This window comes from Prinia subflava, chromosome 1 (assembly GCF_021018805.1).
Source record: "Prinia subflava isolate CZ2003 ecotype Zambia chromosome 1, Cam_Psub_1.2, whole genome shotgun sequence".
Classification (NCBI taxonomy): domain Eukaryota; kingdom Metazoa; phylum Chordata; class Aves; order Passeriformes; family Cisticolidae; genus Prinia; species Prinia subflava.
In genome coordinates, this window is record NC_086247.1 from 107,291,090 (window position 1) to 107,303,650 (window position 12,561).

At 38.4% G+C, this 12,561-nt stretch overlaps 1 protein-coding gene across 1 annotated transcript in view; it reads left to right on the forward strand.

The window, feature by feature from the left end:
- Positions 1-10,789, forward strand: part of DPY19L1 (dpy-19 like C-mannosyltransferase 1) — a 46,905-nt gene extending 36,116 nt beyond the window's left edge. The window contains exons 20-23 of the mRNA XM_063406643.1: positions 5,777-5,951; positions 6,703-6,802; positions 8,030-8,155; positions 9,201-10,789. Of these exons, the coding sequence (XP_063262713.1) occupies positions 5,777-5,951; positions 6,703-6,802; positions 8,030-8,155; positions 9,201-9,357 (558 nt within the window). The 3' untranslated portion in view covers positions 9,358-10,789. The remainder of the gene's footprint in view (positions 1-5,776; positions 5,952-6,702; positions 6,803-8,029; positions 8,156-9,200) is intronic.
- The last annotated feature ends 1,772 nt before the right edge of the window (positions 10,790-12,561 follow it).

Sequence of the window (12,561 nt, forward strand, 5' to 3'; positions counted from 1 at the left end):
GGTCCAAGACTGTTCAGGTCTTTGTTAATGGACTGAACGGTGGGGCAGAGTGTAGCCCCAGCGAGTTTGCTGATGGTACGAAACTGGGAGGAATGGCAAGGTCTTTCACGTGGTGCCCAGTGACAGGACTAGAGGCAATGAGCACATGCTGAAATGCAAACAATTCCCTCTGAATATGTGGAAGCTTTTTCACTCTGAGGAAGGCACAGGTTGCCCAGGGAAGTGATGGAGTGTCCATCCTTGGAGGTATTCAGAAGCTGTCTGGACATGGACCTGGGCACTTGGCCTGGGTGATCATGCTCAAGCAGCAGGGCTGGATCCTCAGAGGTCCTTGTCACCCTGCACTGTGCTGTGATTTTGTAGAAAGTGTCTAAAGGGAAATTTAGGGTGATAAGGTGAAGGCAGTTCCTGTCTGTGGAACAACTGATACCTGTGTCAAACAACTGGAGGATGAGTGAATGAGACAGATTTATGCAAAGAGGAGAAAGCTGTCTCATGTTAGGCCAGCTGAACAAATAATTGTTTTCCAGGAAACTGAATTGCTGAATGTTCTCTCAAGAAGCGCAGTTCTTTATAACACTGGACAGGTTACACAGTACCAGTCTGCTTAAATGTTGTGCTCATCCCTTTCTTGATGCCTGATTTATTTGGCCTAGGTGACAGTGCTGTGTGTTTGCCAACATCAAATGAATCTGTACCGGTAAAATATAAAATGTTAACAAATCATCAAAACCTCTTTCTTTAGCCACCTTGTAATTGAGTACTGGGAGTTAGGAACTTCCTCTGCATAGTTGCTATTCTGGAAGATTCACAGGCGTTCGGTTTTCCAGCTCTTCCTTGTTCTTGAAATGCTGGCATCATTGTAGTTGGTTGTTTAAGCAATAGCAGTTGCCCTGGTTATTTTTCTAAGTGAACTTTCATAACATGTTTCTGAATAATTTGAAATGAAGCTGCTTTTCAAAAGTCAGAAAAACAAAATGAAAAAATGTTCTTTTAACATGCAATTTCTGGATAACAATTACGATTTAAATTAATTCTGTCCAAAGTTGATTTGTTCCTACTTCTTTTTTTGACTGTGTGTTTCTTGATGGGCTTTTCTGCCCTGTTGGTTGTTGTAGTAGTACAGTTTTGTAGTGAAGTTCAGAACTAAAAGTAGTTATACATTTTGTACTTCTGTAAAATCTATACTTATTTTTTTTAGCTGCATGGTATTTTTTTTAAAGCGCCTCAGTAATAGCGTTTCAGTGGATTGCTGGGGGTTTTTAGTACTGCAGCTGAGGTCACCAGGCCAGTTAGTGAATGCTGGTGCTTTTTATAATTGTTGTGTGTTTGATTTTAGAGGAAGCCATGTGTTGTAAATATTGGAAGGGAGGACAGGTTCAGAGTATTTTGTCAATACTTTTTTATCTGCTGCTTCCAACTGTATTTTGGCCCGTTGGTTGTTCTGCTGTTTCCTATTGTAGAGTTGAAAGTAAGCTTCTCAGAGGGCTGCAATTGCAGATGATAACCTGTTCTGGGAGCTGCCCCTGTTGGACCAGATCACTCTGGTCAAGTGACTTTTCCTTCCTTTATTGCAGCATCATGGAAGCATAGTTCGCTTGAAAGAAATAGGTCTTGAGTGCTAGGAAAGGGCTTTATATTGCTGTAGGTCAGACATTTTGGGCAGAAGAGGATGTATAGCCAGCAGCCCTATATAATACAGTCTGGGAATATCCTAGCCCTGGCTTGGGCCTTAGGAGAAGTGTTTGAGTAAGCCCAACTTTAAGGGGAACAGCGTAAGTGAAAATAAAATCGATTTTCTTGTCCTATTATTAATGAAGGTTCTTTGGCTGGTTCTGTGTGTTCCCTAGATTGGTGCTGATTTGTACCTATCCAGACAAGCTGGATTTTTTTCTGGTCTGAGAGATGTGTGCTTGCTTTAGTAGGGAGAGGCTGATAATCTTCCAAGTAATACAAAAGTGGCTTCAGTGTGTGTCGTGGTTGGACACTGACCCAAAGCCAGGCACCCACGAGAGTCGCTTGCTCACCCTCCCCTGCCACAGCTGGGCAAGGAAGGGAAAAGAGAAAAAAGTTAACAGAGGCTTCATGAGTGAGATAAGGACCAGGAGAAATATTTCAAGGGCAAAACAGGCTCAACTTTAGTTACAAAGTGAAATTTACTACGAACAGAATCAGAGGATGATAATGAGAAGTAAAATAAGCCCTTAAAACAACTTCTCCCTCCTCAGCCCCTCCCTCTTCCCCACTGACAGCACAGGGAGACATGGCATAGGGGATTTGGTCAGTTCATCACCGAGATTTTCTTCCACTGCTCTGGAAGAGGAGTCCTTCCCCTGCTGCACTGCGGGGTCCCTCCCACGGGACACAGCTCTCCGTGAAGTGCCCCAGCATGGTTCCACTCTCACCAGCAGCAGCCATGCCACACTTGCTGTAATGTGAGTCCCTCCCACAGGCACACAGCCCTCCCAAAACTGCTGTGCCATGGGTCTCTCTTTCCACGGGCTGCAGTCCTCCAAGGACAGGCTGCTCCAGCCTGGAAGCGGGGCCCCCTTTTTCCACTGGGCCTCCCACTGGATCACAGCCTCCCCAGGCATCCGCCTGCTCTGGCATGGGCACCTCACCTGTGGGGTGTGGGTGGATCTCTGCATCTACCCTGGATCCCCACGGGCTGTGGGTGGATCTCTGCATCCCCATGGATCCCCACGGGCTGTGGGTGGATCTCTGCATCCCCATGGATCCCCACGGGCTGTGGGTGGATCTCTGCATCCCCATGGATCCCCACGGGCTGTGGGTGGATCTCTGCATCCCCATGGATCCCCACGGGCTGTGGGTGGATCTCTGCATCCCCATGGATCCCCACGGGCTGTGGGTGGATCTCTGCATCCCCCATGGATCCCCACAGGCTGCAGGGGGTCAGCCTCCTTCACCATGGTCTCACCATGGCCTGCAGAGGAATCTCAGCTCTGGTGCCTGGAGCACCTCTTCCCCTCCTTCTCCACTGATCTTGGTTGTCTCCATGTTGTTTCCTTCACATGTCCTCATCCCCTCCTCTTCTGTGACTAGAAGCAGAACCCGTGACTTTTGGTTTGATTGTGTTCTTAAATATGTGATCACAGAGGCGTTACCAGCCTCTCTCGTTTGCCCAGCTTTGGCCAGCAGCATGTCCATCTTCAGAACCATCAGCCAGTATCTCTGCTGGACATGGTGGGAAGCTTCCAGCATCTTTGTGGCCCCCTGCTACCCAAAACCAGGCTGTGCCAAACCAGTATGGCACGATAGAGAAACAGTGGCCCATAAGGCTATTGAGCCGCCGCTGAGCAGATCACTTCTAAGACTTAAGCAAGCAATAAGAAAACCTCTTTATTTTGGTTGGTTTGTTTGTTTTTGTAGGAGCAGGAAAATATCAAGTGGTTTTTAATGAGCTTTTTCTATCCTACTTGCTGCTAAGGAGAATTAGTTTTTTGAGGCTGAAAAATCCAACTGTATGTGCAATACTGATCCAGAATTTCATGGGTGGAGGAAGATGGGATTTGTGACCAAATGATTGATTACCACTTAGTACACTTTATCATTGGATAAAGTTTTACATGTTTGACTGAAGTATAAGTTAATAAGTGACAATTTGGTTTTACAGAAGCAAGAAAAATTTAAGCAAATTGAAGATAGGTGGTTATCTTATTGTAATTGAGGTCAACACTAGCCTTTCATCTAGTAGAACATGAAAGTTTGTCTGCAGTGTTAATTTATTTGTAGGCTAAAAATCATTATTTGCACACGGAAAAGAAATTTTGTACGTTGTGTTCTTTCAGTCCATTGCATGAATCCCCGCACTTTCCATTTTTCTGTTACCAGCAGCCTGTGGCAGCTGATGGGCAATAAAAATGATAATGTTCTTTTTCTAATAAAGAATATTTTCATTATCTGGAATGCATTCTGATGGAAAGAAGTGACCTAATGTTGATTTTCATTGGAAAGTAATTCACTTCATAACATATTTTCAAGAAAGGTTTTTTAATGAAATAAAAATATAAAGTAGCTGCATCTTTGCAAAGGGACTAACTTCCTTCTTCTGTACAACTGCATTTTAAGTATTAGAAACCTCTGATTGGAACCTTGTGTTCTCTTAAGCTGAAGAAAGAGGAGTAATCAAATAAGAGATCAGTTCATTTTTGTCATTTAATTTACTGTTCGTGCTTCAAGTTAGACTCATGTCTGCTGTTGTTTCTATTCAGACTTTTGACCATTACATCCACACATTTCCTCTTTCTTTTCCTATTGTCCTGGTGGAAATTTTGACAACAAAATAAAATAGCTGGAGAAAGACTTAAAGTATTCATTTGGAAAGAAAAGACAAAAAAAGACCAAAAAACCCACAAAATAACCCAAAACCTTGAATTGATAAATAAAAAAAAAAAATACATAAGGAGCAGCATCCATTGAAAGAAATGCTTCTTTTGCAGTGCATATGTATTCAACATTCTAGGCTATTTAAGTAAACAAAATAGTGCTAAATTCAGAGACTTTGAATATGAATGAGGTTTTATAAAAGCGTGACAGTAATGTAATTTTCTTTGATTTTAAAAGCTGTGGAATGTCAAAGTTCTAACATGTCCATAAAGTGACATTTTTGTAACTGTTGGTAAAAAGGAGGTTTGTGCATGCAGAGCAGCCTACAAATGAATTCATTTCTCTTCATCCTTCCAGATCCACACAATGGCCAGGCCTGTTTGGGATATTAACTTTCCCTGGATAGTATTGCTATTCTCAGTGTATTTAGTGAGTCTTGAGGGATGAGAGTAGTGTACACTGTATTTTTGAAGAGGTGACTGGAGAATTTTAATAATCTCAGGTAGTTTGTGGTTAGTTTGTAAGAAAGATAACACACATTACCTAATTGGTGTAGTCAGTGGGAGCTTCTACTGAGAGATTTGATTTTACTGTTTCAGGCTTTAATTTAAAAAAAATCCAGGTAATGTTACAATGAATGGAATGTATTCATTTAGTGCAGGTTTGATATTTTTGAAGTGTGAAACCTTCTAATTAAAAATAGCTTGGGAAAAATGTAATTTATACTTTCTTATTTAAGTTCTAGTTCAGATATGGATGAGATAAAATGTTCCTGCTCAAACTAAGCTTCAACACAGCAAATTTAGTACTATTTTTTTTAAATGCCCATTTTCATGCATGTATGAATATTTGCTTAGAGCCTCCATCTGATTTTCTTTAGGAAACAAGGCAAGCACCAGTTCAAGAAAGGAAAGATTAGGATATAAAGCAGCATTAAACTTACTATCCTCGAAGTACTATGTTTTTCTAATATGTTTTAGAAGTTCTCAGATCTGTGTGCTACAGAGAAAAGCTCTGGATGTAAATAGGAGATAAAATACTGTAAAAATCCAGCTAGCTTTATTGAATCATCTTTACTTGCAGATTTTGACATTTGATCTACAACTTTAAAAGTTCATATTAATGTGATTTTTTTAATTCTTTTTCTGTTTCTTTAGAATTGCAAATGTAATTGCAATATTTGTTCAACATGAATAATACTTAGGAATTATATTTTGAAATATAATATGTATTGTAAATATATATTATTATATTCTGAACTGTATTGTAATACTGTGAATTATAATCTGAGGTTTAGTGGAGAAGAAATAGCAGAGATGTTTCATAGTGCAGTGTATGTTAGGTTCTTCATAGAGAAATAAAAATTAATTGTTCTGCATGTAATATTACACAATTGTTGTCTTGGAATTAATTGGTTCTTGCATTTCAGTTGTTTGGATGGCTCTTCTATAAAATCCAGCCCAAAACATTGGTCTTTGCTATTTTAGCATTGATGACAATAGAGGGATCTGCAAACCTTCGAACTCAGTGGAACATCATGGGAGAATTTAGCAATTTGCCACAGGAAGAACTTTTAGAGTGGATAAAAGTCAATACCAGACAAGGTAAACTATTTAATAATGTAGGATGTCCCCATTTATTGTGAGGTCAAACCACAGAACCTGTCACAAATGACTGCAGAGGTGTTGCTGTTATCTGTGGCTCTGGCATGTCTGCTTGTCCACATAAAAGCTGTGTCCAATGAAAAAAAGCACAAAAAGCTGGCTTTGTTAGACTCCGGGGATGATCTGCACGTTCTAACCACTGGTGGAGTATTTTCAAGCATCTTGCCAAGTCCAATTAAAATAGGTCTTAAATGACACTCATCCTGTATGTGGGTCCATGGTCACCATTTTGCAAGAAGAGAATTAAAAATGTCTCTGTGTGTTGTTGGCCGCATTCCTCCTTTTCCTAAAATGTGTCAGAAAACTGGTAGGAAACCAGTTACCTGGAAATGTAGTTACCTTTTAGAAGGAAAATAGGTTAAAACCATAGTGGACTGAGATTTTGTTACCCATTTAACACTGATGAAAGAAGTGACAAAAGTGTGTTGTTATAATGAGTATGTTATTCTATCAATTCAAGAAAAATGCATTAAATCTCCATTCTTGGATGCTTAGTTATCTAATGGCTTATATTCAAGGTTAAAAAAACCCAAACTAAAACACTGATTTCCTGTTGATGTCACATACAACCTTTTTAAAAGGGGTACCTTACCCTCTTCGTGGTTTTTCTAGAGGGTTAGTGTTCAGGTATTTGAATTGCTTTTCTAACTGTTTGATTCCTGGTTTCAAAAAATGCCTTTGTGTATTTCAGATGCAGTTTTTGCAGGAGCAATGCCTACAATGGCAAGTGTTAAATTGTCTACACTTCGTCCAATTGTAAATCATCCTCACTATGAAGATGCAGGATTAAGGTAAATTTTGCAGTTGAAGTTTTATTTGCATCTGCTATTGATTCTCGTAATGATTGTAATACACAGTAGGAATGGCATTGTGTTATATTGTAAAATTTGTTAAAACCTCATAGAACTGGATTTGTTATTTCAGTCAGATTGAAAACACATGCATTATTTCTTGAGGATTTGTGTTCATCAGAAAGGATATACTCTAGGGACAGATAGGGCTTCCAAGTTACATACAAGAATCTGTACAGTTATATCCTTTCTTCATTCTAGTTACTCCTGACATTTTAGAGAGATACATTTTTTTTTTCCAAGACAGCCAGGGTATTTATTTCTGTTAGCTTTCTGTGATTGGCTGTCATTTTTTGTCATAAATGGTCAATTACTGAAGCTGAAATTTTGTAGTAGAGTTGCTAAGATTTGTACTCATGTTGTTTTCAAAATCAGGATATTTGCCTAAATAGAAACTGATTTATCTGAAAAGGTCATTAATTTCTTTTACTAAATCTAATATGTAGCACTTTTTGTTAATTTGGTGAAACTGCCTGAAAGAAATCCAACACTACAAGAAAGCAGCAAGATAGAGAGGGATAAAAGAGAAAGGGCAGGCAGGGTTTCATTTTACATGCCTTATGTCCTTAGTTCTGTGCCTGGCATTAACTGGCTTTGACTTTTGGTCAGCCCTGAATTGGTCAGACGGTGGGACTTGGATGGTCACCATAGGTCCCTTTCAACTGAAATGTTCTGTCCTAGTTACAAAATCATGGGACAGGGCATGTTTGGGAAAAATAAGGTACAGGCAATACCCATATTAAGGATCAGAAAATGAATGGGCTTTTAGTAGCATTGTTGAACCTTTGTACATGCACGGGGATCCGTTGTGGAGAGACTCAGCAGATTCCTCCTGGTCAGCCCAGTCCAAGCAAGGTCATTTCTAGCCTTGAGTGTTACAGAGTGAATCCATTGCTTTGACATCTTTACACTTTCAGTTCACAGTAACCATGGGTCTTAGTGCAAAGTTGTCTCCTGCTACAGAAAAATGGAAGAGCTGTATAGCTTGTTCTTGGATGCATTATGTTTGTGAAGACATAATCATCCTTAAGCAAATGGCACTATTAATGCAAAATTTGCTTTAGCATTGTTACCTTGTGAAATAAAAAGCCCTCCTCTCCAGTCTAGGCTTAAAGCTTACATTTCCATGCTCTATTGCCACTAACCCTCACATTTTTCTTTTTGAAGGGCCAGAACTAAAGTAGTGTATTCCATGTACAGTCGAAAACCTGCAAGCCAAGTAAAAAGAGATTTGATAAAACTAGGAGTGAATTACTACATCCTTGAAGAGTCATTGTGTGTAAGCAGAAAAAAGTAAGTAATCTCCCTTTTTCTCACAAGAATAATACTCCCCTCAAATATGTAGTCTAAGATTCATATCAGGTTTTGGAATGTTGAATTGTGCTTTCTTTATTAGAAGTGTCTAAAATACATTTTTGTCCAGCGTCTGTAGATAGTAATTGGTATAATTGACTTTACCCTTGTTAGCAGCCCCATGTTCTTTGTGTGAACCTGGAAAGCTATGTTGTATGGGCTTTTAAACTTCACTGGAAAACACTGAAGGAAAGAAGTCATTACAAAGAAAGAAGTAATTGTTCTCTGATGGCAAGAACAGATGTGTGTGTGTGTGTAATGAAAGCCTAGTATGAATAAAAGGTGCAGAGTAAAAGATTGTAGGAGCACCAAAATGATATGACCACTAATAGCCACTAAAAATTTTGTCACATTTAACGTGTTCTTCAGAAAGAGGTATGCTTTTTCTTCTCCCTCCTCCCTCCTTGGTTTCTCTTTCTGTCCTCCAGAACACAATTTTTATTTTATTTTCATTTAGAATAAAATAAAATGTAACTGTTCAATTTTTTTTGCTATTATCATTGATAAAATTAGAAAATTCTCAGTTACTGTAACTTGGAAAGGCAGCTGTACAGGGAATTTGTGTTGGCTATGATCTTTTATAAAAAGCAAGGAGTTACTACTTTTTTAAGGTGTTTTATTTCCTGAATTTTCTTTAGAAATGTTAGTAATATGTATATCACCCTCCATTTTATAGGAAGATTTAAGGGTCCCTGGTAATGTCTAATGTGTTGCATAATTTGCATTGTTTTATGTGCTTCCTCCTCCAAATTAATTCTTTATTAACTATGTAACCACAAAAGCCAGATGCTTTTACACATTCTCAATACTATTTTTGAATTGCTACTATATTTATTGATTTTGTAATCTGATCATTTTCCTATTATAAAAGCAAACTTAAAAAGATACAGATGGCACAATCAAGTATTCATGGGGCACTTGAAACAAGCTTCATGGGTTTTTTATGACATTTCTTCATTTCTCTTTTCGTGTTCCTATTTTTTAGGCCTGGCTGCAGTATGCCTGAAATTTGGGATGTCGAAGATCCTGCTAATAGAGGAAAAATTCCTTTATGTACCCTTATGAGCAAGGATTCCAGGCCATATTTCATCACAGTATTTGAAAATAGCAATTACAGAGTCTTGAAGATTCCAAAGGAATAACATTTCAATGCAATGAAGCATCAGTCTTTCAAATGTTTAAACTAGTAACTGTAAGAATTTGAAGTCAGAAATACCTTTTTTACTAGACTTAAAATGGAAAAATATGTATTTTATTTTTTACCATTTTAAGTGAATTCTGATTATAGAAATATCTTAAACCTAACAGTTTGGATTTCTATTTCAGGGTCAGTCCCTTGAGATTTGCTATGCAAATGATTATATGTTTGCACATTTTATTTAACACTGATCCAAAACGAGCTAAAAGTAGCTATGGGAAAGTTCATAGGTGGACTTGAAACTTCATTTTTTGGTGCATGTTATTGGAATCCTATTGATATTAAAAAAAGAAGACTAATAAGGATAATATTTGCAGTAAGCAATAGTTTAGCTTCTCAGTGTCCAAGGGTTTTTAGCATTCTTATGCATTCAGAATAAGCTGGCATAATATACATGAAATTTTTAAGGGAAAATGCTTTATTCAGGAAAAATCTGTCATAGCCTTAGAAAGATACTAAAATAAATCCTTCACTGCCTTAACTAGACCTTCAGCGCCTAACTTGATAAGAAATTACTTTCAAAATTTAATGCCCTTTTTCCGTTCCCCATATATTAGATCCTGGACTTTTTCATCAGCATTACAGAAAAATGAAATGTATCCCAGTCGTGCTATGGGTGTAGTCAGTTGTGTGGGTATAATTGCTCCAGCACTATTAGACTGGTTCTGCTGTTTTTCTGTCATCTTGGTGTCACACCAGTATTATAACTAGATAATAGAGAACTCTCTTTCCGAGATACCCAGTGCAAAAACACCCTTTAGTAGTTTAACTGACTTGGTAGAGTTTTGTATGTTTATTGCCATTGGGAGCTATCACAGTAATTGTGGTTCTACAGCATCATAAGACGTGTAAGGTCTGATGTTTCGCCGTGTGTCATTCATGGTTTGGATTTGTTTCAATTCCGGTTTTTTGTTCACATCAGTCAATTGCTGTGACTGGTCTTTCTAGCCCTAATAGCATCTGATGATTGATCCTGGATGTTATAGGGACACCATCCATCACGCCTGTAACAGTGTCAGTTAAATGGGAACCTGTGATAAAGTAGTAGTATAACAACTGATCAGTATTCTAAAACGTCTTATTTTTTTATAATCTGTTTTATTGAGAGAGTGAGGCAGAATGGCTGAAAACGCATTAGCTTTTTAACTTTTACAGAATAGATTTTGGAAAAATTTCTATAAGGAAACTCACAAAAAAAGGGCTTTTGGGAAGTCACTTTTTAAAATGTTAATTGAATTCAAGGAAGCAGGAAAAAAGTCTTTATATAAACATTGTGACTAGCGTTTCGGCACAAAAAGGTACTGTATTTTTATGAAGTTTATGCCAACTGTTGACATGTACTTAACGTGGTTAAATAAAAAAGAGAAAGATGGAAATCGTTCTCATGTTTCCGGTAGGTGTTACACTTCTCTTATGTCTGTTAAACTGAAGCTTAACACGGTTACCACAGCAGATACGATTGAAGCTGAACTTTGAACTAAAGAAATGCACAGAAGGGCTGCAGATGATTAAACCAAACTCACACACCTCTTTCTGGCTTCCTTTTTATTCAAAATATCAGTGCAGAAATATTTGAAAAGACTGGTGGAATGAAGAAACATTTGAAAGTCAAGGTTCAAAGATGTGCTTTAGTAAAAATGTTCATCATTTGTTAAGGTGACTGTTACTCAGTACATGGCCAGACACTGCAAATTTTCTTCACCAGGGATATTATGCTGTCCCTCTCTTTGAACTGCTCTGAAACCCAAGTAATTATTTTCATCTTTTTGATACTAATGTGATAAAATTTAGTAATGAAAAAATACAGAGTAAAAAATGGTGTATATGATTGTGAGGAGGAAATATGTGAATTCTTGGATCAGGTGTCATGTCAAGAATTTGTTGTCATCTCAGTAATTTGCTCAGTTTCAAAGGAAAGAATTTTTGTTTAAATAACACAACATTTAACACATAGGAGCACCATGTTAACATTATGCTTATCACTGCAACCTCAACCAGAAACCACAAGTTGGAGGTTTCTGAGCTCTCACTGAAGTTGCTTCTCTCTTTGCAAGATCCTAATCAGTAAGTGTGTAGCACAAGTGAGTTCAGCTTTAAATACATGCAGACCTTGAAGTAATTTAGGCACAAGACTGAATTACTTCCATACCTGAGGACAGTTTCCATTACATTTTAGTAATACTGGATCATTGTGCTGGTTTTGGCTGTGGGCTGTGTTTTGGCAGAGCCAAGGCTTACTTCCACACTGGCCTAGAAGTTGGGAGTGCATGGGAGGTTGGCAAGAGACCCAAAGGGACATTCCAGAGCATGGCATCATGCTCAGTGTGTAACAAAGTGGGGAGAGGGAGGAGGGAGGGAGGGATGTTTGGAGTGAGGGTGTTTGTATTCCAAAGTCACTGCTGTGTGTAATGGGGCCCTGCTCTCCCAGAGGTGATTGAACACCTGCCTGCCCATGGGAAGCACTAAATTAATTCCTTGGTTTTTTGCGTGTGTGTGCAGCTTTTGCTTGCTCTCTTAAACTGTCTGTATCTCAACCTATGAGTTTTCTAGCTTTTGCTTTCATGATTCTCTCCCCAGTCCTAGTGGAGGAGTGAGCAAATCCCTGTATGGGGCTTGGCTGCTTGCTTAGGTTAAACCATGATAATCTGCCTGATTTGCCTGTTAGAATCTGAAATACTGCTTGCTTTGCATTAAATTTCTTCAGTACAATGGGCTTGTCAATTATCAGAAGTTTGATACAATTTGGTATCAAACTTCTGATAATTGTTAATTAAATAATTAACTTCTTAATATTCAGTATGGAATCTAAATGAAGCACCTTTGTGAAATGAAGGTGCTAAATCCTATTCAGTACTGCCCTGCACTTCATTCTATTCATATACCATTAAAAAATGCTCTTTTGCCTGTTTCAGTTGCAACAATGAACTTGAATCAATCTCTTGAATTTATATGATTAAGACATGGAGTTCCAAAACACAGGACTCACTCCAAGTGAAGAAAACTCCTTTAGCAAAAGCAGATATGTAAGGAGGAGTAAAACACAGGGTTGTCAGAAATCAGCATCGCTTTTCTGCATGGCATGCAGAAGTTCTAAATATGACAGCTGGTCAGCTGTGCAGAATTTGCTTGGGTAGTGAAACCTCTCAGT